A 24386-nucleotide genomic window follows, 5' to 3' on the forward strand; every position below is an offset into this window, starting at 1 on the left:
TAGTGCTCACTGAATTATTTGCTCAGTGCAGCCTGAGATTTACCAAATAAGCAGCCCGCAGCCGGTGTGACCATTCACAATCCTGGTGTCAAAGTGCCAATCTCTTCCTGACTGCACACGGCGGAGCTCTTAAAATATATCACAGCCTTTAAAATTATTTGACGAATAAATAAGATCAAACTCTGAAGAAAGGAGCACTCGGGAACCCAGGGGACTTGGAGGCTTCAAACTCAATTCATTTCTGTTGATTTGGCGCATATCTGCAGCAACAGGTCTTTGTTTTGCTCGAGAGTGGGTTGCAGTGACTAGTAAATCCTGGAATAATTAAATCTCCATGCAGTAATTTACAATTGTGAAATGATCTGGGTCCCAGATAGTATCAAATACCCTCTAATTGACTTTACAGCAACAAGCACAAGGCAAAGCCAAGGATTCACTACAGTTGATTTGCTTAAATGAATACATTTTTCATGTGCCAGTGAAACTAATATTAAATACTTCAATAATGAACTATCATTTAATTTTAGGGAAACGGTTGTTAAGTGATGCCCCAGTGACCCGGGGTTCACAGACATTTGATTTCTGTTAAGTAGGATTGGGCAGCAAGAGTTGATGCAACGATTTTGGCATGCAACAAAAAAAAAGTGCTCAGACTGACGAACAGACTGACTTGCACCAGTTGTCCCCTTCAGATTCTCTGTCTTCACTCTGTTATGAGAAAGTGGATTGCAATCTATTTAATCAGATTCAGCAGGGGACAGGCAGCCTGCTGACCTTGTCCTCCCACATCAGTCCTGAGGGTTTTCATCTGTGGTAATCTCAGATATTGACTGCAAAATGGGAAAGCATTTTGATGTCTCTACCCCTGTGGTCTCACCAAGTGCCAACTTAGTGCCAAATACCGGCATGCTGGAAGAGAGTTCAAGTCTGTGAACTGATGTACACTGGTGCTGGACTGAGGCTGCCTGAACTCATTTCACATGAGGCTTTTGTCAGCATTACAGAGAGAACATTAAATATCTATCAGAGTCATTCTCAGAGTGGAACTTTTTTTCCGCTTGAGGTCCCCGAGGTGTTGCACCTGTACTGGAAGAAGCTGGTTAAATTTTTCATCCAGTAAAGCAGCCATTTTTGAAAAAAAGCCATTTTACAAAGTAGACATTTTCGTCCAGAAATCGTGTCAAACCTTGCATTGAAGTGTTGGTTGTTCACCTGGCAGAAGGTGACAGGTGTTGAATTTGGGGTACTATTTTAAAACTATCATAAAATATCCTCATCCTCTTATATAATCCTCAAACATTCACGTGCATTTTCCTCTGTTTTTCTCACTTCTCTGAAGTTTCTGAATCTTGCAACATGGCTGCTGGGGGCTATCTCTATCTCAACTAGTGGTCCATCTTCAAGAGTCTGGATGGCAAGGGGGCAATTTTAACCTCGTTCATTGGGTGGGAAGCAGATGGGTTCAGACTGGCTGGGGTGTAAAGGAAAAGGTCAGCTCAATTCCTTAGCTAGCCGCTGGGTGCATTAGGTAAAAATAATCCTAGAGTATCAGCAGGATATGTGCTAGGGGACACCACTGCTGACCCTGAATCCCTCCTCACCCAAAGGCTGCACATATGCAGGAACCCTGTATGATATTTCCCCTCCCTAGCCCAGAGGCACTGAAACTGGCTCGAGCACTGCAACACCAACTTTGGCAGGACCACTTATCTCAGCATAGCACAGGAATTAACTTGGCACCATCCAGTCTGTATTGCTTAATATGATATCAATTTACTTGAAATAGAATAGGAACAACTATATTGAAAAATATTGGATCAGCTTTATATCAAATTATACCATATTTACAGATTCTCTGCAAATTGTCCAAAACAGGAGGTTGCTTATTTAACATTGACAGACCTGGTGTTGTTCAATAAGACTGGCATTCTCCCTGGCACAGAGTTCTGTAGAGTGATAAACAGACCCTGGTGTTCCATTCATGTAACTGTTGGTCCCTTCCATTCAGCAGTGAATCATGAGCCAACTGCAGTGGCCCAATCCCATTTGCCAGTATCCCACAAGTACTAGTGCTACAGTCCTCCTGGAATTAAATGCGAATGCAGTAAGACAGATTCTGCAAAAGGGAATGTTTTTTGAAGGAATCTAAACTGCCTGGTGAATAAGAATAATGATAGCTTCTTAAAGGGAAATAGAGAGTTTGACAAGAGAACAGTCAATATTAGAGAGACACCTTCCTTGTAATAATGTGTTCTAAATGAAGCACTTAAATTGTAATAACACAACAGCAATAATAACTTACATTTATGTTGTGTTTTAATGCAGAGAAACATCCCAGGGCACTTCACAGAGGTGCAATTTAAAAAAAACGAGATGTCTAGCCAAAGAAGGAGTCATTAGGAAGTGTGGCCAAAAGCTTGGTCACACAATTAGGTATTAAAGAAGGTCTTAAAGGTGGAAGGGTAAGGGGTTTAAGGAGGGATTTCAAAAGCATGGGCTAGGTGGCGAAAGGTACACCTGACAATTGTGGGATGATGAGATAGTGGATGCACAAGAGGCTAGAATCAGGCCAATAGAGTGTTTGGGAGGGATTATAGGAGTGGAGGAGGTTACAAGGATTGCATTAGGTCAAAGGAGTGGCTTATAAGGTTGCCCGAAAAAGTGGTAAGCCCGAGGATCGGCAGCAATTTAGAGTCCAACAAAGGAGGACCAAGAAACTGATAAAGAAAGGGAAAAGAGATTATGAATCTAACTAACTAGAAACATAAAGGCGGACTGTAAAAGCTTCTTTATGTTTGCGAAAAGGAAATGATTAGCATGGACGAATGTGGGACCATGCAGGTGGAAACAGGAGAGTTTGTGCGGAAATGGCGGAGAGACTAAACAATTACTTTGTGTCTGTATTCAAGGAGGAAGACAAAGAAAATCTCCCAGAAATACTAGGGAACCAAGGGACTTGTAAAAATTAGGAACTGAAAGTAATTACTACCAATAAAGAGGTAGTACTTGAAAAATTAATTGGATTAAAAGTTGATAAATCCCCTGGACCAGCTGAGCTAAATCCCAGAGCATTGAAAGAGGCGGTATAGATTTGTGGACGCATTGATGGTTATCATTCAAAATTCTATAGATTCGAGAAGGGTTCCTGCAGTCTGAAAAGTAGCAATATAACCCCACTATTTAAGAAGGGAGCAAGAGAGAAAACGGAGAATGACAGATTTATTAGTTTGATGTCAGTAATGGGGAAAATGTTAGAATCTATTATAAAGAATGAGATAACTGGACACTTGGAAAGTAATGATATGATTGGGCAGAGTCAACATAGATTTGTGAAAGAGAAATCATGTTTGACAAACGTGTTGGAGTTTTTTGAGGATGTTACTTGTAGCATAGATAAAGGAGAATGAGTGGATGCCGTGTATTTGGATTTTCAGAAGGCTTTTGATAAGGTTCCACACAAGGGGCTGATTTTATTTTGCCCCAGTGGGTCAGATGGCGGCGCAAAATTGAGCGGGAGGCTCCGGGAGACCTTCTCGTCCCATTCCCGCCTCCGGTCAATTTTACAGTGGTCGGGCGGTGGGGGGGAAACGGCCCACCCGCCCGAGGTCAATCAAGGCCACTTAACGGCCACTCAAGGGCCCTCGCCCGCCTCCACAGGTATTTTACCTGTGGCAAGCGGGTGTGCTGGGAACGTGAAAGGCCGCCCAGCAATAGCTGCCGGCCTTTCTGAGTGCCAGGGGGTCGGGTGGGGGGGGGGGAGCGGGAGGCCATGGCAGTTGGGCACAGGATGCCCGATTGAGGGCTGCCCCCACCTCCCAACCCAACCCCGGGACCCAAGACGCCCACCCCCCCCCCCCCAAAATGACCACACTCGCCTCACCAGGGCACGACCGATCTCCCTGGTGAGGCATGCCCGACTTACCTTCCCTCCTGGCTCCATGTCATCGTCTGAGTTGCAGTCCCAGCAGTGGCCACCACTCCCGGTGGCGCTGCTGGGACTAAGAGCTGCTGGCCCGCTGATTGGCCGGCAGAACCTCCTCCCTCAAGCGGGTGGACGTCCCGCCTCAGGAAAATTAACGCCGGGGACCCGTAAAATGCGGGACGGATCCCCGGGCTAGGCAGAAGCGGGTTCGCCACCGACTTTTACGTCAGTGGCAAATTCCCGTCCGCCTAAGGTAAAATCCAGCTGAGGAGGTTAGTAAACAAAATTAGAGCACATGGGATTGTGGGTAATATACTGCAATGGATTGAGAATTGGTTAACAGACAGAAAGCAGAGAGTAGGAATAAATGGGTCATTCTCAGGATGGCAGGCTGTTACTAGTGGGATACCACAAGGATCTGTGCTTGGGCCACAGTTGTTTACAATCTATATAAATGATTTGGATATGGGAGTCAATTGTAATATTTCCAAATTTGCGGATGACACAAAACTAGGAGGGAATGTAAGTTGTGAGAAAGATGCTAGGAGGCTTCAAGGGGATTTGGACAGGCTAAGTGAATGGGCAAAAACCTACCAGATGGAATATAATAAGTGTGAAGTGATCCACTTTGGGAGAAGAAAAAAAACAAAGGCTGAGTATTTCTTAAATGGTAAGAGGTTGGGAAGTGTTGATGATCAAACAGACCTGGGTGTCCTTGTTCATGAGTCACTAAAAGCCAATATGCAGGTGAAACAAGCAATTAAGAAGGCAAATGGTATGTTGGCCTTCATTGCAAGGGGATTTGAGTATAGGAGTAAAGATGTATTGCTTCAATTGGTGAAACCGCCTTGGAGTATTGTGTACATTTTTGGTCCACTTCTGTATGGAACTATATACTTGCCATAGAGGGAGTGCAACAGACGTTCACCAGACTAATCCCTGGAATGGTGGGATTGTTTTATGAGGAGAGATTGCAGAAACTGAGCCTGTACTCCCAAGATTTTCGAAGAATGAGAGGTGATCACATTGAAACTTACAAAATTCTTACAGGGCAAGACAGGGTAGATGTGGGTAGAATGTTTCCTCTGGAGGTGAGTCTAGAACCAGGGGACACAGTCGCAGAATAAGGAGCAGGCCATTTAAGACTGAGATGAGGAGGAATTTCTTTACTCAGAGGGTGGTGAATCTGTGGAATTCTCTACCCCAGAGGGTTGTGGAAGCTCAATCATTGAGCATGTTAAAGACAGAAATCAATAGATTTCTGAATACTAACGACATCAAGGGATATGGGGATAGTGGGGAAAAATGGTGTAGAGGTAGATGATCAGCCATGACCTGTTTGAATGGCAGAGCAGGCTCAATGGGCCGAATCACCTACTCCTGCTTCTATTTCCTATGATCTTATGAAGGATAGAGTTTTTAAACACAAGGATGAGAGTTTTAAATCAGAAGGTTTGGGAAACTGGGAGCCAATGTAGATCAGGAAGGACGAGTGATGGGTGAGTGGGACGTGGTTCAGGAGAGGATACAGTCATCAGGAGTTTTGATAGCCCAAAGTTTACAGAAGCTGCAGGATGGGAGACTGGCCAGGAGAGCTTTGGTATAGTCGTTTGAAGGTGACTATCATGCAGACCCCCACCTGCCAAGAAGGAGGAATATTAATTTTGTCATATGAACATTAATTTTAAACTGGAATGAAGAAATTACTTATTAAAGAGATCACCAGACCTTTGACTGGAGGACATTTGCATACAAATAGAAAGTGTTTGTGGAGACAAAGAACTACTCCCTGATCCAATTAACCCAAATGGATTTTGATCACCAGACATTGAAGGTGTAAAGAAGCTCACATTCCAGGGTCTGCTAAGATGATAAAACGCAGAAAGACAGGACTGGTTAAACCAGTTGGTCACATGACTGACTGGCTGATCCAGGCTTTTGAACTAGACACAGGACAGTTTGAATTCAGACTGCAGAGTTTACAACTGAAGCTGGAACAAGGAAGCCTCTCTCCTGACTGTCTCTTTCACTCTTTCTCGCAAGCCACCGGACCCATGGAAGACAACGTAAACCTCAAGAGAGAAAGACTCCGACATCGAAACAAGTTTTAGCGTGCACTGGGCCCCACTGAACCACAAGAATTACTGGTAACCAAAGACTCCACATTGAACTTAAAGGACTGTAATTATAATCCAGATATTGCCTCAAACTTTTCCCCTTTATTCTTTTCTACTTTTTCTGTCTCTATCTGCGTGTGTGTTTATCACATATGCATGCTAGCGTGGTCACTTCGAATATTCATAGTCGTTAACCAGATTAGAGTTTAAAATTAATAAATTTTCACCTTTCTTGTTGTAAATCTAAGGAAACCTGTATGATTTCTTACAATTGGAGCAGTGAGCAAGGATTCACTGAAGGGGGAGCTAAAAACATGGTGTTTCTAAAATCCTGTTACGGTTAAACCAGGCAAAGGCTGAGGGGGAACCCCTAGACCCCTTCTCACCTGGTCGTAACAGTGACAAATGGATGGGAGTTTCGGCAGCAGATAGACACTGGTAGAAGCAGAGGCAGGCAATGTTATGGAGGTGGAAATTGGCTGTCTTTGTGATGGAGAGAATGTTGGGTCAGAACATCAGCCCAGGGTAAAATAGGAAGCTGAGATTACAAACAGTCTGGTTCAGCTTGAGACAATGGTCGGGAAAGGAGATGGAATCAGTTTGCCTTGGAGCCTAAGGCAACGGCTTTTGGTCTTCCCACTTTTTAACTGGAGGACATCATGCTTCATTCAAGACAGCACATCAAACAAGTAGTCTGACAACACAGAGACAGTAGAGAAGTGGAGAGAAGTGGTGGAGAGGTAGAGCTAGGTGTCATCAGCGTATGTGTAGAAACATCAAAATGCCTGTGATGTCACCAAGAAGCATCAGCATATAGATGAGGAAGTGGAGGGGGCAAAGGATAGATCTTTGGGGGACTCCAGAGGTTATGGTGCAGGGATGGTAAGAGAAGCCATTTCTGGAGATGGCCTGGCTAAGATTGGATAGGTAAAAGTGGAACCAAGCAAGGGCAGTTGAACTGAGCTGGACAATGGAGCGGGATGCAATGGTTACTGTGTAATGAAGGAGGATGAGGAGGAACACATTATGGTCACGGTCAAATAATTCACTTGTAACTTTGATTAGGACTATTGCGATGATGTGGCCGAAATGTGATTGGAGAGATTCAAACATTGAGTTGCAGGAAAGCTGGGCATGAGTTTGAGACAGTATGTTGAAGTGCTTTGGACAGGAAAGGGAAATTGGTGATGGGAAAATAGTTGTGAGGACAGAAGAGTTGAGCATGGGTATTTTTGAGGAAGGAGTTAATGATTTTGAAAGGGAAGTGGATGGTACATGAGGGGAGGCAACCATTTACAATGTCATTGTATTATGAGGGCCAAGGAGGAAAGTTGTCTGGTCAGAGGTTTAGTGAGAATGACATCAAGGGAGCAGGAAGTGGATCACGTAGATGAGCTGGTCTTACAGAGAGCATCAGTGGCAAAGGGAGATAAACTGGAGATAATGTAATGATATATACTTGTTAACCGTGGCGCGGAGACAACTCCCCCTTGTCCCCTTTATTCTCTATACCCAGTTGATCCTGGCCGTCACGTGGGACTGAAGTCCTCTTAATTCAGGCTCAGGCTGAGTGTTTGGGATATCGGATTTCAAGAGAGCCACCCTCCAGCTTAATCCACAGCTACAGTTAATGGCTTAGTACAAAGAGGGGGAACTCAGTCCTTTCTTTAACTATCAATTTACTTTATTCACATTGTTGTACAATGTAAGAATAAGGCTTATACACTTAATTAGACAAAAGCATACAATTCCCACTGAGTTATACAGTTAGTAACAAAACTAGCCAGAATTCATAAGCACACCCACTAGGTTCCTCTGACCTTTCCCTGATCTAGTCACAGAATACAAAGGATATTACCCGAAAAAGGGAGAGTTAACGCTGGCCAGGCGTTCCGTTCTCTCTCTTCTACGTCGTCGCCGCGTTGCTCACGCAGGGTCTTCCGCTTCCACGATGGTTGATCTCCGGAGTTTGCGCTGGCTCTATGCCCAAAAAGCTCTATTCTTATCCTGTTGCTTATCTCTCCAAATCTGAGCTGTGTCTTTCCAGTTGGCTTAAGCTTGCTCACCTCGTTCACAGCTTCTCTTAATTGGCCCAGGCCCAAAGACCCCGGTATCACACCGTGTCCAAATAAGACCCTTTTCCTGTGTCCTGTTCTTTGTCTTGTCCCATAAAGTAATTAGTTCAAACTGGTTTTTACCAGCACAGGCCAGTGTCCGAGCTCCAGGTTACTACAGGTCAAACAATCCCAGCAGTTTGTAACTGATTCTGTGTTTCTTACAGCCCCTGGCCAACATACTGAATGAGAAGACAACACTATAATAACTTGTACTGAATAAAGCATCTACCCTGAAATAATCAATATGAATAATTTGTAATCCGTAGTGAATGATATACCTAGCTTTAATTTCCATAGGCAATGAGGCACCTACCTTGTATTAACCTGTAGTCAATGAGAAACCTACCCTGTAATAATCCGTACTGTAGACGTCTCTTGACATTCCAAAATCTCCAATTTTAACCTGCACGTTTCCTCCGACCAGGCAGTTGCGGGTGGCCAGGTCCCTGTGCACAAAGTGTTGCGAAGCCAGGTACACCATGCCAGATGCGATCTGTGTGGCTATGTTTAACATCTGTGAGATGGTCATCTCCCCCTTTAGTCGTGGTTGTCCATCCACCAGAATCATTGCGTCCGGACCACGAGCCCTGTGAAACCAGTAGAGGACAATCAGTGGGGCAGGTTAGTCATGCAAACCAAAGCTCCTCTCATCTACTGAAATCTGACTGTCCCAACAGATTGAATTTTATAAAAACAATTGAACTAGATAATCCCACACAGAGGCTAATCCAAAATACGCAGCTAGGGCAGGATTAATCCTCAGGGGTTGGAGTCACATCTGAACTTTCTCCTATTACCCAAACATGTACTTGCTTTATCTTTTTGAACCTTATACTCATCAAGCTGTTTAGTGCTGAGGAATGAAAGGAACACATTTGTATTTCAGGCATCCAATGTCAACATCAAGGGCTCCCAGCTAAAGTACAGCAAGGATTAGATAGAAAGTAAAGTACCCTTAAACTGTCCAATCAAGCACTTCCAGCTCAGGTACAGCACAAATTAGATACAGAGTAAAGCTCCATGTACCCTCTCCTCCCCACCAAACCTTCGAAGAGCCTCCTACTCCATTTTGATTCTTTATAACATATTCCTTCTTCATCTCTGACAGCTTTTTGGCCTGTTTCAACCAGAAAGGCACAATTACAATCAAAACACTCCAATCTCTTTGTTCTCTCTGTTTATACTGTCCCTGGGGCTACTGGCACTCTCTGCAGTAGCACACAGATGTTTGACTGCCTATTTGTTAACTTGTGTGTAATATTGGATTGATGACTGGAATAATAGGATATGTTTCAACAGCACAAATGCCACTATAAACACAGCCCTTGATCTGTGGCAAATGCACAGAGCGACTTGGTACTAATGTCAGCATTTTGTTTCACTTTCTGTTTTGGACACGATGGGTAATATAACTGCCTTTGGGAATGAAGCTTTAATGTGAAATTGCAGAGAGCCGCAGAGCGCGTATTGAGGTGAAGTTGAGATTTCCCCCAGAACAAACAGATTAGTTCAAAGTATTTGCCCATTCCTTGGAAAGATCATTATGCACGTGAGAGACTAGAAACTGTGAAGTGAACACACCATGGAATAAAAACACCAACGTGACTACCCAGGTAATTAAAAAAATCCTGTCAATCCAACCCCTGCCGTGAGCACATGAGCACTCAAGGAAATAAAGCTCCTGATGTTAGCACTGTAGGAAATGAAATGCACATGGAATGCCCAGGGGAATACAATCCCCAATTTGAGTACTCAAGGGAATAAAATCCTGGATGGAAATACCTGAGGGAATAATATCCTTGATAGGGATACTGGAGGGATAAACACCCCAGTCTTCATTTACTTTTGTGGCTGTATGACATTTCTTTAACTGAACAATTGTATTTAAGAATTATTAAAAACATGATGAGGCCATTAAATCTTTCTGTTTTCAGATGCCAAAATTACCTTCTCACCACATCTCTCAAACTTCTACCTGGAAACACATCTGATTGTCTCTTAAACCCATTCAGCAGGATCACAAGATATTTACAGATAAGGAAGGCAATGCAATCTATCTTAATTCACCCATCCAGCCCAACCTTATGCTTCCCCCATTCCTGCAGCTAATTGTTTATTAAATGGTTCCAGAGACTTTCCCTCCACTGCACTGCCTGGAAGTCCATTCCAAGTGTTGATCAGTCTCTACATGAAGAAGAACCCCTAGATATCAGTCCTTACCATTATCCTTACTCGTATGAACCCACTGTTCCCTTGACCTACTTCCACTCTTTATTATAAAGTAATATGTCAAATTAATCTTTTCTATACCCGAGTATTGCTGAAAACAGAGACATTTTGTTGAAGCTTTTCATCTTGCACTCATCAGGACAGATCGCAAGAATATCAATGTAAGGGAATGCAACATATTTATACCATTTATTATCTTAAATGCTAGAGTGAGCCTTGGCTCAGTGGTAGTTGCCTCTGAGTCAGATAGTTTTGGGTTTAAGTCCCACTCCAGAGACTTGAGTACACAAAAATACTAGACCTTTACATCAGTGCAGCACAGAGAATGTTGTGGTGTCAGAGCTTTCCTCTTTCAGATAGCACATCAAAGCAAAGCCCCAACTGCTCTCTCAGGTGAATGTAAAGCTCTTTCAGTGTTATTTGAGGAGAGGTATCCTGGTCATTTCGACCACCTTGACCAACACCACTAGAACAGATTATCTCATCACTGTTTGTGGGGCCTTGGTGTCCACAAATTGGCTGCTGCTTCTGCCTACATTATAACAGTGACTATACTTCAATAGTATTTCATTGACATGCTTTGGGATGTCCTGCAGTTGTGAAAGGTGCTATATAAATGCAAGATTTTTTTACAGGGAAGGATAAGTTCCAAAAAGGGAGTATTCCACTTTCCAGAAAGTTTTGAGTGAATAAAATTCATCTCAATCTAGATCCAGGAATTAATTATTATGAAATTCTGGGGAAGTTTTAGAGTCGTTGGAATATTTGGAATTTTTTCAATGACCTCTCCCAATCCTTCGGAGCTGGCTCACGGACACTGGGCTTCATCTGTGGAGCAGTTCACTTTGATACTTGCTTTCGTGGAAGTGATGTGTCCTTTCCCTAAAGTTGCAAAGTTGTTATTAACAAGTTGTGACAATTTATAAAATTAAGATGTTGGTGCAGATAGAAATATTCTGAAAAACTTTATGACTGGATTGTGCAGTAACTGGCTTGAAACAACCTATCAGAGTTGTACAAGCAGGACCCTAAACTATCTCATTCTTCAGTACATAAGTCACTTTTGTTAATGATTGAAGGAAGGAATTGCGCAGAAAAGGATGAGAAGAAAAGGAAGAGAGGAAAAAGAGGAGGGAAAAGTTGACAGAAACCAGATTTCTTACCATGTGACAGCTCCAACCTTCTAGAAACAGCTTCACCTAAAGAAATTAAAAATGGATTCTATCCAATGATGGAGTATTCCATGTTTTATTGCTGCAGGGACACATATTAAACAGTCTCTACAAATCAAGCCGTGCCTGGGTACCGAAAGTCTGACTCCTGTAGGCAACCATATTGTGTTTTCAGACAGTTTGCTCTTCCCTAAGTATAGCAGTGCAGTGAAGCCTGCAATCAAGCTGTTGCTGAATATTCACTTGTTTTAACTGAGGGGATAATGCCGTGTATGCTAAATGTTTATGCACATGCCTGCAGTGTGTCCAATGCATTACAAATAACCAGTGACATTTAATTCAATTTAATAGCTCAGCATTGCAAGAAGTGTTGGAAAAATAATGCAGACATATAGTGGTATGGCCATGGGCTTCAACAGCTGCTCCCACTTTCTACTTCATCAAAAGAAGCAACTGTCCTGTACATCTTCACTGAAACCTCAGTTTACTCTGCCTGCAAATAACGTTTTTTACATTATGAATGGTTAGTTTGCTTTGTTCTTTTCAATTTATCTCAGTGGTGATGATCACTGAAACCAGGACTGAGGCTATTCCCATGACATATTATGTATAAGTAAAGATTCACTAGAAAGGAAGAATGAATAACTGTCTGCTATTTATATCGCACCTTTCACATCTACAGGATGTCCCAAAGCGCTTTACAGCCAATGAAGTGCTTTTAAAGTACAGTCACTGTTGTAATGTAGGAAACACAGCAGCTAATTTGCACACAGCAAGCTCCCATAAACAGATCAGATAACCTGTTATAATGCAGCTGAGTTGAATTTTTCATGTAGGTGAAATTTACACCACCATTTATTTCAGATTTTACAATTTAAATGTTTGTCAGGTACAGAGTTTAATTCTGATGTTTATGTTGCGGAACTGCTCTCTCTTTTCTCAACTGAGTTGTTCTTTCTGGGACCCAATCAAAGCCCAAATGTCCTCGTTTTATATTTGCTCCGAATATGTTGATGCATAAATGGGAATAAAACAAGACGGATATTTCAGATTTCCCCTTTGGTTTCTAACACTGGTTAATAGAAACTTTGAAAAAGTAATTCCATGCCCTATGTACTTTTGATTTGAGTGTTCCTCTTTGTTAGCTCTACTGGGTGACAGAATGGATGCCATGTCATTGAAAGCTCCCAAGCAGGAAGCAACCATCAGACAGACCTGCAGTTGCTTTTTATTACTGCAGCTGAGTCATTGCTTGAGTAAAACCAATCAGTAAAACCAGCGGAGAGGCTCACACTCTCACTCCTGTTCTTTTTCCGAAGCTGATCTTTCCTATTTATTTGTTTAAAGCATAGGTCTGAGGACATGCACGAATGAAGCCGTTTATTCTCAGAGAAAGACTTGCACTTGTATAGCACCTTATCACATCTCTCAGACATGTTGCAAAGGGTTTCATCTAGAGCTTCAATTATTCTGAAGAACGGTGATTGTCTTTGTTTGACAATGTGGTGGTTATTTTCTGTAAAGCAATGATATCAATAGTCATTTAATCTGTCCTGTTGGCTGTTTGAGGAATGTTCCACAGGACACTGAGCATCTTGGAATTTTTATCATCCATGTATTTGTTTATCAGTTCAATTTCAATAGAAGCAAAGCAATTCAGGTCCATAAGCGGGACTAAATTGGACTGCCCCCAAAAATGGGTGTGGGGATTGCGATGCACAATTAACCCGCGCCTGTTGCTTCTGATGCAGGCAGCATGCCAACTTTGTGCTCCCTGCTATTTTGTTAAACACGCTGTTGAGTGGCTGCATGCCCCAGCAGGAGGCCCAATGTTCCTGTGAAGCTAGTGTGACTTAAAGCGAGCCTCCTCTACTTAAAGTGGAGGTGCATTCTGGCTGGAGCAGTTTCTGGAACTGTCACTGGAAGAAAGTCTGAGCAGGAAGGCGTCTCCTTTATGGTACAACAGGGGAGACAGCATGCCCCAAGGTCCTCTGACACTGTACTGGATGCTTTGCTGGAGGAGGTGGAGAAGAGGAGAGATGCGATCTATCAACAGGGGGCCAGGAGGTCCTCCAGACAAACTTTGCGAAAATAGTGAGACCAAATAGCCATGGTGGTCAATGCCAGGAGTCTAGCTCCGAGGACCTGGATATACCACCGCAAAAAGTCCAATGGTCTTACATGCATGGTTAAGGTCAATGAATGTATCTTCAAATGCCATATCCTTCCAACTGCACTAATAGCTTCACACAGTGCTCAATGCATCACACCCCCCATCACTCACCCACTAACAATCTCTCTCAATCATGACTCATACTTCACATACACAGTTTCACCTCACCCTCACACACTTCGCAATGCTGCAAACTTCACACCCACATCTCACACCTCGCACGCACTGCCAGCTATTCAACTATGACAAACACATCACCTAAACACATTGCACCACACTAACTGACACACCTCCCTCTCTCTTGCAGGACAAGTTGGCGTATAACCGGAGCAGGAGCTAACTGGCGGGGGGCAGTCACGGAAGCATGCCCTTACCCTGATCGAGGAAATTGTGATCACCATCTTTGGAGCAGCCATAGCTGAAGCTTGAAACAATCGAGAATGACAGTTTCCTCATACCTAATCCTCCTTCTCACATCCCACTTCCCCTTCATCCCACAAACTCTTCTGATTTACAAGCTGCAGTGGGTGTAAGCGTGTATTTTCCCTCATTACAACCCTACTCTTGTGCCTACCTCCTTTCAGATAGCCAGGAACTGCAACCTGAGCAAGCTGTGGTGGAACAGCAGGAACACAGTGAAGAAGAAGAAGAAGAAGAAACACAATCACTTGCTCTCACACTCACAGATACTGACACTGTGTGTACTTTAGAAGCAATAGCGATATGAGGAAAAACCTTTTCATGCAGCGAGTGGTTACGATCTGGAATGTACTACCTGAGAGTCTGGTGGAGGCAGGTTCAATCGAGGCATTCAAGAGGGAGTTGGATTATTATCTGAAAAGAAAGAATATGCAGGGCCAAGGGGAGAAGGCAGGGGAATGGCACTAGGTAAACTGATCTTTCAGAGAACTGACACAAGCACAATGGGCCGAATGGCCTCCTTCTGTGCTGTAACAATTCTGTGATTCTGAGAGCTTAGAGGTGGTATCTGCATGTGGTGAAGCTGCAACTAGGGCAGGGGACAAGGGTAGCACAGGTGACAGCTCACCAGAGGGCGAGGGTGCACACGTGTTCTGCTGCGGAGCACTCAGATGAGCACATCGATGGGGCAGCCTACAAAAGAAGGCTGATGGGTCTGCACAATGAAATGCTTGATGCACTGGTAGGCCTGCCAGAAAGCCAGCCTGCAATATCAAAGAACATGGAGGAGACTGGCACCAACTTAGCACAAGTGATCCAACTCAATTAGCACACTTAAGGACTCAACAATGATGCATCACCTGCTGGCTGGAGTCTCAGCTTCCATTGCAGCACAAGCAGAAGCCACCTGATGTCTGGGTGCTGCAATGGAGTTCAGACTTCTGTAATGCAAGTTCAGCTTGCTGTCACGCAAGCCTGGACCGCTCTCATGTGGGCACAGCTGGCTGTCATGCAAGCTCAGGTTGTCCTAAATGGCCAGCTGCAATCTCCCCCAGTGAAAGTCAGCAGTCTTCCATCAGCTATGCTGCAGTACTGGCGTAACACTGTGAAGGAGTACAAGAACAGGCAAAGGCACACGGAAGACAGGCACAAAGAGAATGCACAGGGGTGATTAGTTGATGCTTGTATGCAATATGGCATGGTTTGATTTATAAATTCAATTTAGAATGTTTATTTTGTGGTTGCTTTTATTTTTGCACTGCGGTCAAGATGACACTGTGATGGTCCCTAATCGAGGGGAGGTTAGGAGACTGTTGGTGACTGGGGAATTGGGGTTGCATTCACTGGCGTCACAGTTGGATGAGGCAATCATGGATAGCTCAGCTAGAACAGGGCTATGTTGATTGCTTCCTCCTTCCTCTTCCTCCTGCTCCTCAGCTGGTCGCCATATCGTGGTGGCAAGGGCTGTGTCTGCGTGATGATGAGGTTGTGCAGCATGGAGCAGACCACCAAGGCTGACACCTATACTGTTAAGTACTTCAGGGCTCCTCCAGAGCAGTTCAGGCAGCAGAAGCGTTGTTTCAGCATACTAGTGACCTGCTCTATCACATTTCTTGTGGCAGCATGGCTTTTTACCAGGTGGTCAATGGATAGCTATTGTCACCCAGTAGCCTCTGGTTTGTCATGGCAGTTCAAATGCAGCTGGCAAAGTGGACTGCCACAGAATGAAGGTATCATGATGGTTGCCAGAATACTGGGCATTGACCTGCATGATACGATGCCAATGGTCATACCCCAGCTGGCCGTTGAAGGAGTGGAATCCTTTTTGGTTGTGATACATCTCATAGTTGACATGCGCTGCCCTCAAAGCATTCTATGGCTCCTTGCACCATAGGGAAACCTGCAATCTTGATGAAATCGTATGCTCGCTCCGCCTGCTTCTCTCTAGCAAGAAAGAATGAAATGTATTCAGCTCTCTTGGAATACAAACCCTCAGTGACCTCCCTTATGCTCCAGTGGAAGGCAAACTGGGAGATGTTGCAAATAATGCCTGCTCCAGCCTGGAAGAAGCCAGACACATAAAGGTTCATGATCATGCTCACCTTCCCAGCCACTGGCAATGCCGTCCTCGCCACGCTCTGAGGTTACAGTTGTGGGTGGAGTCAGTGGCAGAGTTCAGTGAGGACATTCTTAATGAAGCACAGACGTCTTGACATACTGTTCCTTGCTGAGGTTCAGGTAGGAGAATTGTTCCCTGAACAACCTGGGCTGATATGGCTTCCGACTGAGTGCCCTTCTCCTCTTCTCCCTCCTCCCTCTTTCAGCAGCTAGTCCTACTCTGTGTCACCTCTGTTCATTTTCCCTGTCACGCTGTAGTCCAAGGGGAATGCATACTACTGCACATATGCCTGGGAGCAAGTGGTTTGTGCACAAACAGGACAACATCCATTAGCATGTGCCAAACCACTCCCTGTAGACTTCTGCAGCTTTCGAGAACTCTAGACACTACCGAACACTTCTACAATCACAGCAACAGCCAGAAGAAATCAATCAGCAACTAACCTGTAAGTAATTGATGATCCTTTTAAATAGCGCTGGTGGGGGGTTCCTTCCTGCTGCTGAACACATGTTCAGTTGTGCGTGTTTAAATGGCAGTGCTGGCGGCAAATCAGCATTACATACTGATTGATGTCCCTACCTGCTTTGCATACTTCGGGTGGCGCTTGCTAACGGCCTCACCAAAATAGCACCCGGAGCAGCTCACAACAGAAGTGCGCGTATACACTGTGGATGCCATTTTGGAGGCTAAACGCCATGCAAAGCGCAGAAAAACCAGGTGCTAAGGAGCTGAATTTTGCAGCCAGTGTATCTTTGCTGAAAGCAACATCACTTTAAAAGGTTTGCTGAGCTGTATATTCTGTTAGCTTCTTAGCAGCACTTCAAAACTTGCTTTACATGAATCCTGATAACAGCCTCTGACAGCCAACCATGTCTCTCTCTGATCAAACTCACAATTTAACACGTTCTGCCATCAAGACCTTCCAATTAGCTTTTCACTTCCAGTTTTTGTTAATATTTGTGACAGTGTTTGCAAAGGATAGGAGAAAGCAAAACAGATTCTAATCAGCAAATAGACAATTAGTTAACATCCCTATTTATTGTGAGTTGAGTGGGATAAAGAGAGACAGAGGGGGGATTTTGCAAAGTGATTTTTGTCAATGCAGCCGGCCGCTGACGTCGTTCGACTGCACCAACCTGCGCACATGCACAAACGGGCTCCCGCTCTCTGCGTGTGCACTGTGTTCCGCATTGCCAGGATTAGTTGGCGCATGCGCAGCTGACGTCATCGTGTAATGTGGGGGAGAGAGCATGCGGAAAAGCGGGGAGAGAGCGGCCGAAGACCTTGGTGACGGCAAGTGCAAGTGAGCTCTCCTCCTTCCCCCCACCACCTCATCCCCCTCCCGCCCGCTTTTTCCTCGCTCTCCCCCCCCCCGCCCACTTTCTCTCTGCTCCCCCCCACCGCACGCCGCTCGCTCACTCTCTCCCCACGCACCCCCCACTCCACGCACCCGCGCTCTCTCTCCGGCCACTCGCTCCCCGTTTCTCCCCTCACGCTCGCTAACGCTCTCTCTCTGGCCATTGTGTGCTGCCATGGGTTTACGCTGCCTTTGTGTGATTATTTGAGCAGTGCCATCTTTAGTCCTGGCAGCTGCCTGAACGTCGCAGACTGTGACATTTTAGTTGAACAGGCTGCATTTGCGCTTGTGCCGGTGCAGCGCCACCTAGTGGTTGCATTGTCCGCAAACGCAGCCGGAATTTTATGCTGTTGCCAGTGTCGGTTTTGGAGGTGGGAAGAACATATAATTGGGCGGAATGCACTCCCCGCGCCCCCGCCTGCGCCCCCACCTCCACCCCGCGCCCCCCCACCCCCACCCCGCCACCTTCCGGCCTCCACCCAATTAAGTTTGGGGTGGGAGGTCCTGTGAATAGCCTTCCCTCCCCGCTGCCATTTGAGGCCCTTAAGTGGGCAATTAATGCCCAACTAAGGGCCTCATCCCACTGCCGCTGGAATTATCCCACCTGCAGGTGGGCCTGTCGCCGCACAGGGAGCATGCCAAGCAAACCCTTGCGGGTGAACTGCCGGCTCCAGGGGTGGTGGGGCAGGGGGGCCCCTTGTTAAAAGGCACGTAGTGCCTGAATGAGGGACTCGGCATCGGGAAGGGGATCCCATTGAGAGCAGCCCCCCCAACCCGCCCTTGCTGCCGACCCTCCTACACCCCCCATCCCCCGTGACCCCCATCGCACGAAACCCCTCCCGCTGAGACTTGTGGCCAGGACCTCGGGTGGGTGCTCCACCAGCAGCAGCCACCAGATGGGACTTCCGCCACCGGGGTCCTTGATCCCGGGAAAGGCCTGCCGTTGTGCACATAACTGCCTAATTGGCACTTGATCTGGCGAGCCTTTCCCTGAGAAGGCGATGTGGGGCTCTTGCTGGGGCGCTTTTGCCAGTGGTCGAGAGCCACCTGGCCAGAGCGTTTGTGTGGGTATGGACGACTGAATCATTTAAAATAAATAAAGGATTCGATAGGATAGATACAGGGAAAGTATTTCCTCTGGTGGAGGAATCCAGAACTAAAGGGCATATTCTTCAAATTAGAGCTAGGCCATTCAGGAGTTAAATCAAGAAGGACTTTTCAACACAAAGAAATCTGGAACTCACTCCCCAAGAGAGGCTCTGGATATTGGGTCAATAGAAATTTTCAAGACTGAGATTGATAGATTTTTGTCAGGGAAGGATATAAAGGGATATGCGACAAATCCGTTTCAATAATAGCCTTTCATGGGAACTGGAAGACATTACAATGACGCAGCTTATAAAATTGGACGGAATGAGGGAAGGGGGTGCAGAGAAACACATACAAAAGAAAAGGAAAAGAGTGAAATGCAAGGTGATTATGTGGTGAACAGGAGATGGTTAAATGACAGAAGTGCTAATAGCATAAGACGAAAGGAGGCGTGATGAGTGAAATCAAAGAGATGTACGAGAGCTCTTTGCTTATTCATTTATCTGATTATAGATGTTACTGTTGTAGACTGGCTGCTCCATTTACCTATGTAACAGTCATTTCACAATGAATGAATTTTTGGTATTCTGCTATTTTGTCCTGAAACATTTATAGGCTATGAAATACACGATTTTTTTAAAAAGCTACATCAGCTCCAGTAAATAACAGTATAGATACCACAAGCCAAATTCCCATTGATTCAATGAAAATCTTGAACATTTCCTTTCTGAAAAAACAGAAAAACAAGTTTCAATGTTAAAAGAGTTGTAACTTGAGTTTTAGTTTAGCCATGAAGTTTTCCTAGAAAATACCTGGCAACACAGCCAGAAACAAAATTAAGATGTATTTCCAGATTCCGAGAATGAACAGGAGTCATCCAACATATGACCTCTAAAGGGATAAAGGTTCTTGTAATGGTTTGCCCCTTTAAGTTGACAACTGCAAACTATTGTATGGAATGAGAGGCAAGCTTGTTTGTTGTATGTTGTACGTTAATAGTTAAAGGTCCCTTATTCCCCCATAGAATTACAAACAATTTGCATTTGTATAACGCCTTTAACAAAGTAAAACGTCCCAAGGTGCTTCATTGGAACATTATCAGATAAAATCTGACCCCAATCCACATAAGACGATATGAGGAGAGGTGAAGAAAACTTTGGTTGCAGAGGTAGATTTTAAGGAGGAGAGAGATGTGGAAAGATTTAGGGAGGGAATTTCAGAGTTTAGGGCCTAGACAGCTGAAGGCACAGCAGCCAAGCCCTTCCCTTCCTTTCCTTTCTCAATCATCCATTGTGTCAGCTTTGACTCAGTGGTAGCTCACCGAGAGTCATAGAGTCAGAGTTATACAGCACAGAAACAGGCCCTTTGGCCCATTGTGTCCATGCCAGCCATCAAGCACTTTCTAATCCCATTTTCCAGCCCTTGGCCTGTAGCCTTGAATGCTACGGCGTTTCAAGTGCTCATCTAAATACTTCTTAAATGTTGTGAAGGTTCCTCCCTCTACCACCCCTGCAGGCAGTGTGTTCCAGATTCCAACCACCCTCTGGATGAAAACATTTTTCCTGAAATCTCCTCGAAACCACCTGCCCCTTACCTTAAACCTATGCCCCCTGGGGCCACACAATGGGCCAAAGGGCCTGTTTCTGTGCTGTATAACTCTGACTCTATGACTCTCGGTGAGCTACCACTGAGTCAAAGCTGACACAATGGATGATTGGGAAAGGAAAGGGCTTGGCTGCTGTGCCTTCAGCTGTCTAGGCCCTAAACTCTGAAATTCCCTCCCTAAATCTCTCCACATCTCTCTCCTCCTTAAAATCTACCTCTGCAACCAAAGTTTTCTTCACCTCTCCTCATATCGTCTTATGTGGATTGGGGTCAGATTTTATCTGATAATGTTATTGACCCCTCCACTGAGGGAAAAATGTTTCTTCCTATCTATCCTATCAATACCCCTCATAATTTTGTATACCTCAATCAGGTCCCCCCTCAGCTTTCTCTGTTCTAAGGAAAACAACCCTAGCCTATCCAGTCTCTCTTTATAGCTGAAATGCTCCAGCCCAGGCAACATCCTGGTGAATCTCCTCTGCACCCTCTCCAGTGCAATCACATCCTTCCTATAGTGTGGTGACCAGAACTGTACACAGTACTCCAGCTGTGGCCTAACTATCATTTTAAACAGCTCCATCAGAACCTCCCTGCTCTTATATTCTATGTCTTGGCTAATAAAGACGAGTATCCCGTATGTCTTCCTAACCACCTTATCTATCTGCCTTCAGTGATCTATGGACAAGTACAAAGTCCCTCTGACTCTCTGTACTTCCTAGGGTCCTACCATCCATTGTATATTCCCTTGCCTTGTTAGTCCTCCCAAAACGCATCACATCACACTTCTTAGGATTAAATTCCATTTGCCACTGCTCCACCCATCTTACCAGCCCATCTATATCGTCCTGTAATCTAAGGCTTTCCTCCTCACTACTTACACCACCAATTTTCATGTCATCTGCAAACTTACTGATCATACCTCCTATATTCACATCTAAATCATTAATGTACAGTACAAACAGCAAGGGTCCCAGCACCGATCCCTGCAGTGCACTACTGGTCACAGGATTCCACTCACAAAAACAACCCTCGACCATCACCCTCTGCCTCCTGCCACCAAGCCAATTTTGGATCCAATTTGCCAAAATGCCCTGGATCCCATGGGCTCTTGTTAACCAATCTCCCATGCAGACCTTATCAAAAACCTTACTGAAGTCCATGTAGACTACATCAACTGCTTTACCCTCATCTACACATCTAGTCACCTCCTCGAAAAATTCAGTCAAGTTTGTTAGACATGATCTCCCCCTGACAAAGCCATGCTGACTATCCTTGATTAATCCCTGCCTCTCCAAGTGGAGATTAATCCCATCCCTCAAAATTTTTTCCAATAGTTTCCCTACCACTGATGCTAGAGAGATTTGAGCACATAATACGGGCTAGCACTCCAGTGGGCGAGTGCTGCACTTTCGGAGGTGCCATGTTTTTGATCGGCCGGGGCCCAATCTGTCCTCTCAGGGGGACATGGAGGATCCCATGACACTATTTAGGGAGGAGAGGTGCAGTTCTCCCCAGTATCCTGGCCAATATTTATCCCTCAAACATCATCACAAAATAACAGATTATCTGTTTATTGTCGCGTTGCTGATTGTGAGATCTTGTTGTGCACAGTTTGGATGTTGCGTTTCCTACGCTGCAGTGGTGACTCGATTTCAAAAGTACTTCCGTGGTGTAAAGCACTTTGGGACATCCTGAGGCTTTGAAAGGTGCTATATGAATGCAAGTCTTCCTTTGTAGTCAGTACCTGTGGGTCCTTTCATTGTAATCATGGCTGTGGCTCCCTCTGAGCTCCTTTCTTTCAAAGAAATTCTGAAATTCTTTCAGATTCTGTTCTTCAGGAGGTGTTGATGTTGGTAATGCTCCCGGTGTTTCAGTATTGCTCAACCTTCTTGGCTCTCCCGCACCCAACACCTAACCCGCCATTAATATGTGCTGACCCGACTGTGAGATGTGTTTCCTAAGTGATGTGGATACAACACACTCCCATTCTACTGCACACTAGATTGAAGAAATCTCAAATAAAGAAACAAAGGCTGGCATTTACGTAGTGCCTTTCAGAATCTCTGATGTCCTAAAGCAAGTTACAGCCAATGAAGTTCTAAAGAGTATGCAGGGACAGAGGGACCGAGAGGTTCATGTACAGAGATCTTTGAAGGTGGCAGGACATATTGAGAGAGTAGTTAGCAAAGCATATAGGGTTTCATAAATAGAGATATTGAGTACAAAGACTGGGAAGTTGTGCTGAACTTCCATAAAGCTCAGGTTAGGCCACAACTAGTGTATTGCACCCAGTCTGGCCACCTTACTTCAGGAAGGATGTGAGGGTCCTTCAGAGGATCCAGAGGAGATTTACCAGGATGGTTCCAGGGATGAGGGTTGCAGAAGCTGGGGTTGTTCTCCTTAGAGCAAAGGAGGTTGAGGGCAGATTTGATAGAGGTGTACAAAATTATAGCAGGTTTGGATAAGGTAAACAAATAAAAGCTGTTCCCATTAGCTGATGGTACAAGGATTAGGGGACACAGGTTTAAGGTTTTGAGCAACAGATTGCTGGGGGGTGGGGGGGAGGTGCGGGGGGGAAGTGAGGAAGAACTTTTTTATGCAACGAGTGGTAATTACCAGGCATTCACTGCCCAAGAGGCTGGTGGAAGGGAAGACAATCAATGATTTCAAAAGGAAATTGGATGGATACAAGGGAAATAAACTTACAGGGCTATGGGGATAGAGTGGGGGAAAGAGCCTGACTGGATTGGTCTACAGAGAGCTGGCATGGATCCGATGGGCCGAATGGCCTCCTTCTATGCCATAATGACTCTAAATCCAGGTAAATGGAGTTGAGGTACCGATCAGCCATGACCTAATTAAATGGTGGGTCAGATTTGAGGGGCTGAACGGTCTTCGTTTGTTCCTCTAAGACAGAAGGCGAGAGAGAGGGAGCGACAGAAAGAATCTGTGAACTCTTGGTCATGTTTTGTTTCCTGTAGAAAATTTCTGCTGAGGAGGAACTTCAGCAATTACTCAGCCGATCACAGTGGCGGTTCAGACAGAGCACGTGCAATGTGCTGCAGTCTCACTCCCTGTATCATGCAGGTAAGCCAATGCCTTTGACCCTCCATTCCATTTCCTCTGTCCCTGCTCTGATCTGAAAACAACCTGTTTGCTTATTTATTCTCCCTGAAAGACACTTCCGGGAAGAAGCCACTTCCTGCTTCATTCCTTTCATCAACTGTGACAATATAATTTGTGGCCATTGTTTCTCAGTGACATTTCCACGGCCTGCTGCGCCAGTGATCTAGTGGCTTCTGAATGATTGGATCAGTGAAGTACGCAGAAGCACTCAGCGCTCAGCACAATTTAAATCCCTGAAGGAAGGCCTTTTTAAATTAAAGAACCTGTTTCTGCACATCGGTCACCTTTATGGTTGAGTATTTCCTCTAAACACAATAAGCAATAAAACACCGACCTTCCCCACTGACAACCCTTGCTGTTAGCTCTGAATGGATTAGCTTGATAAGACTTCATGCAGCAATGTTACTTACCTTGTGCATACTCGACACATAGCAGCAGCATTTTAACTGTCGCCCACTCACTCCAGGTGGCAATAAACACTGTCCAACCACCTGCAATGGATTCTCTTCCTGCTCTCGCTCCATTATCTCTGGTGTCCAACAAGGAGCTATCCTTGGCCCCCTTCTATTTCTCATCTATAGGCTGCCCTTTGGTGACATCATCTGAAAACATATTGTCACGCCAACTTGCTTTGTTGAATGATAATTTTCTTTAATCTGCTGACTGGAGATCTGAATTTATATTTTTTGGAAGAAGTTTAAAAGGAACAGATAAAAAAAAATGACTTGGCTGATAGCTTTGGATGGCCATCTAATTTGCAACACTGTATCCTACATTACAAGGCCTGTGAGGGAGACAAAATGGCTGCTCATTTCACAGCAAGAACCAAGACCCAGGAGGTTTAAGGGAACTACCCGTTCTTTTTAGCAAAAGAGAAATGCTACTAACTGCTATGTTTGAATCACTGAGTGACTGTTGTGTGGCAAGCCCCTCCCCATCT

The 24386-nt window shown here is 44.9% G+C and overlaps 1 protein-coding gene across 1 annotated transcript in view; it reads right to left on the reverse strand.

The window, feature by feature from the left end:
* LOC137352504 (NT-3 growth factor receptor-like) overlaps nt 1-24386 on the reverse strand; it is a 603448-nt gene that overhangs the window by 14226 nt on the left and 564836 nt on the right. The window contains exon 15 of the mRNA XM_068018049.1: nt 8503-8743. Coding sequence (XP_067874150.1) covers nt 8503-8743 — 241 coding nt within the window. The remainder of the gene's footprint in view (nt 1-8502; nt 8744-24386) is intronic.

Source organism: Heterodontus francisci, chromosome 38 (assembly GCF_036365525.1).
Source record: "Heterodontus francisci isolate sHetFra1 chromosome 38, sHetFra1.hap1, whole genome shotgun sequence".
In the NCBI taxonomy this organism is placed as follows: domain Eukaryota; kingdom Metazoa; phylum Chordata; class Chondrichthyes; order Heterodontiformes; family Heterodontidae; genus Heterodontus; species Heterodontus francisci.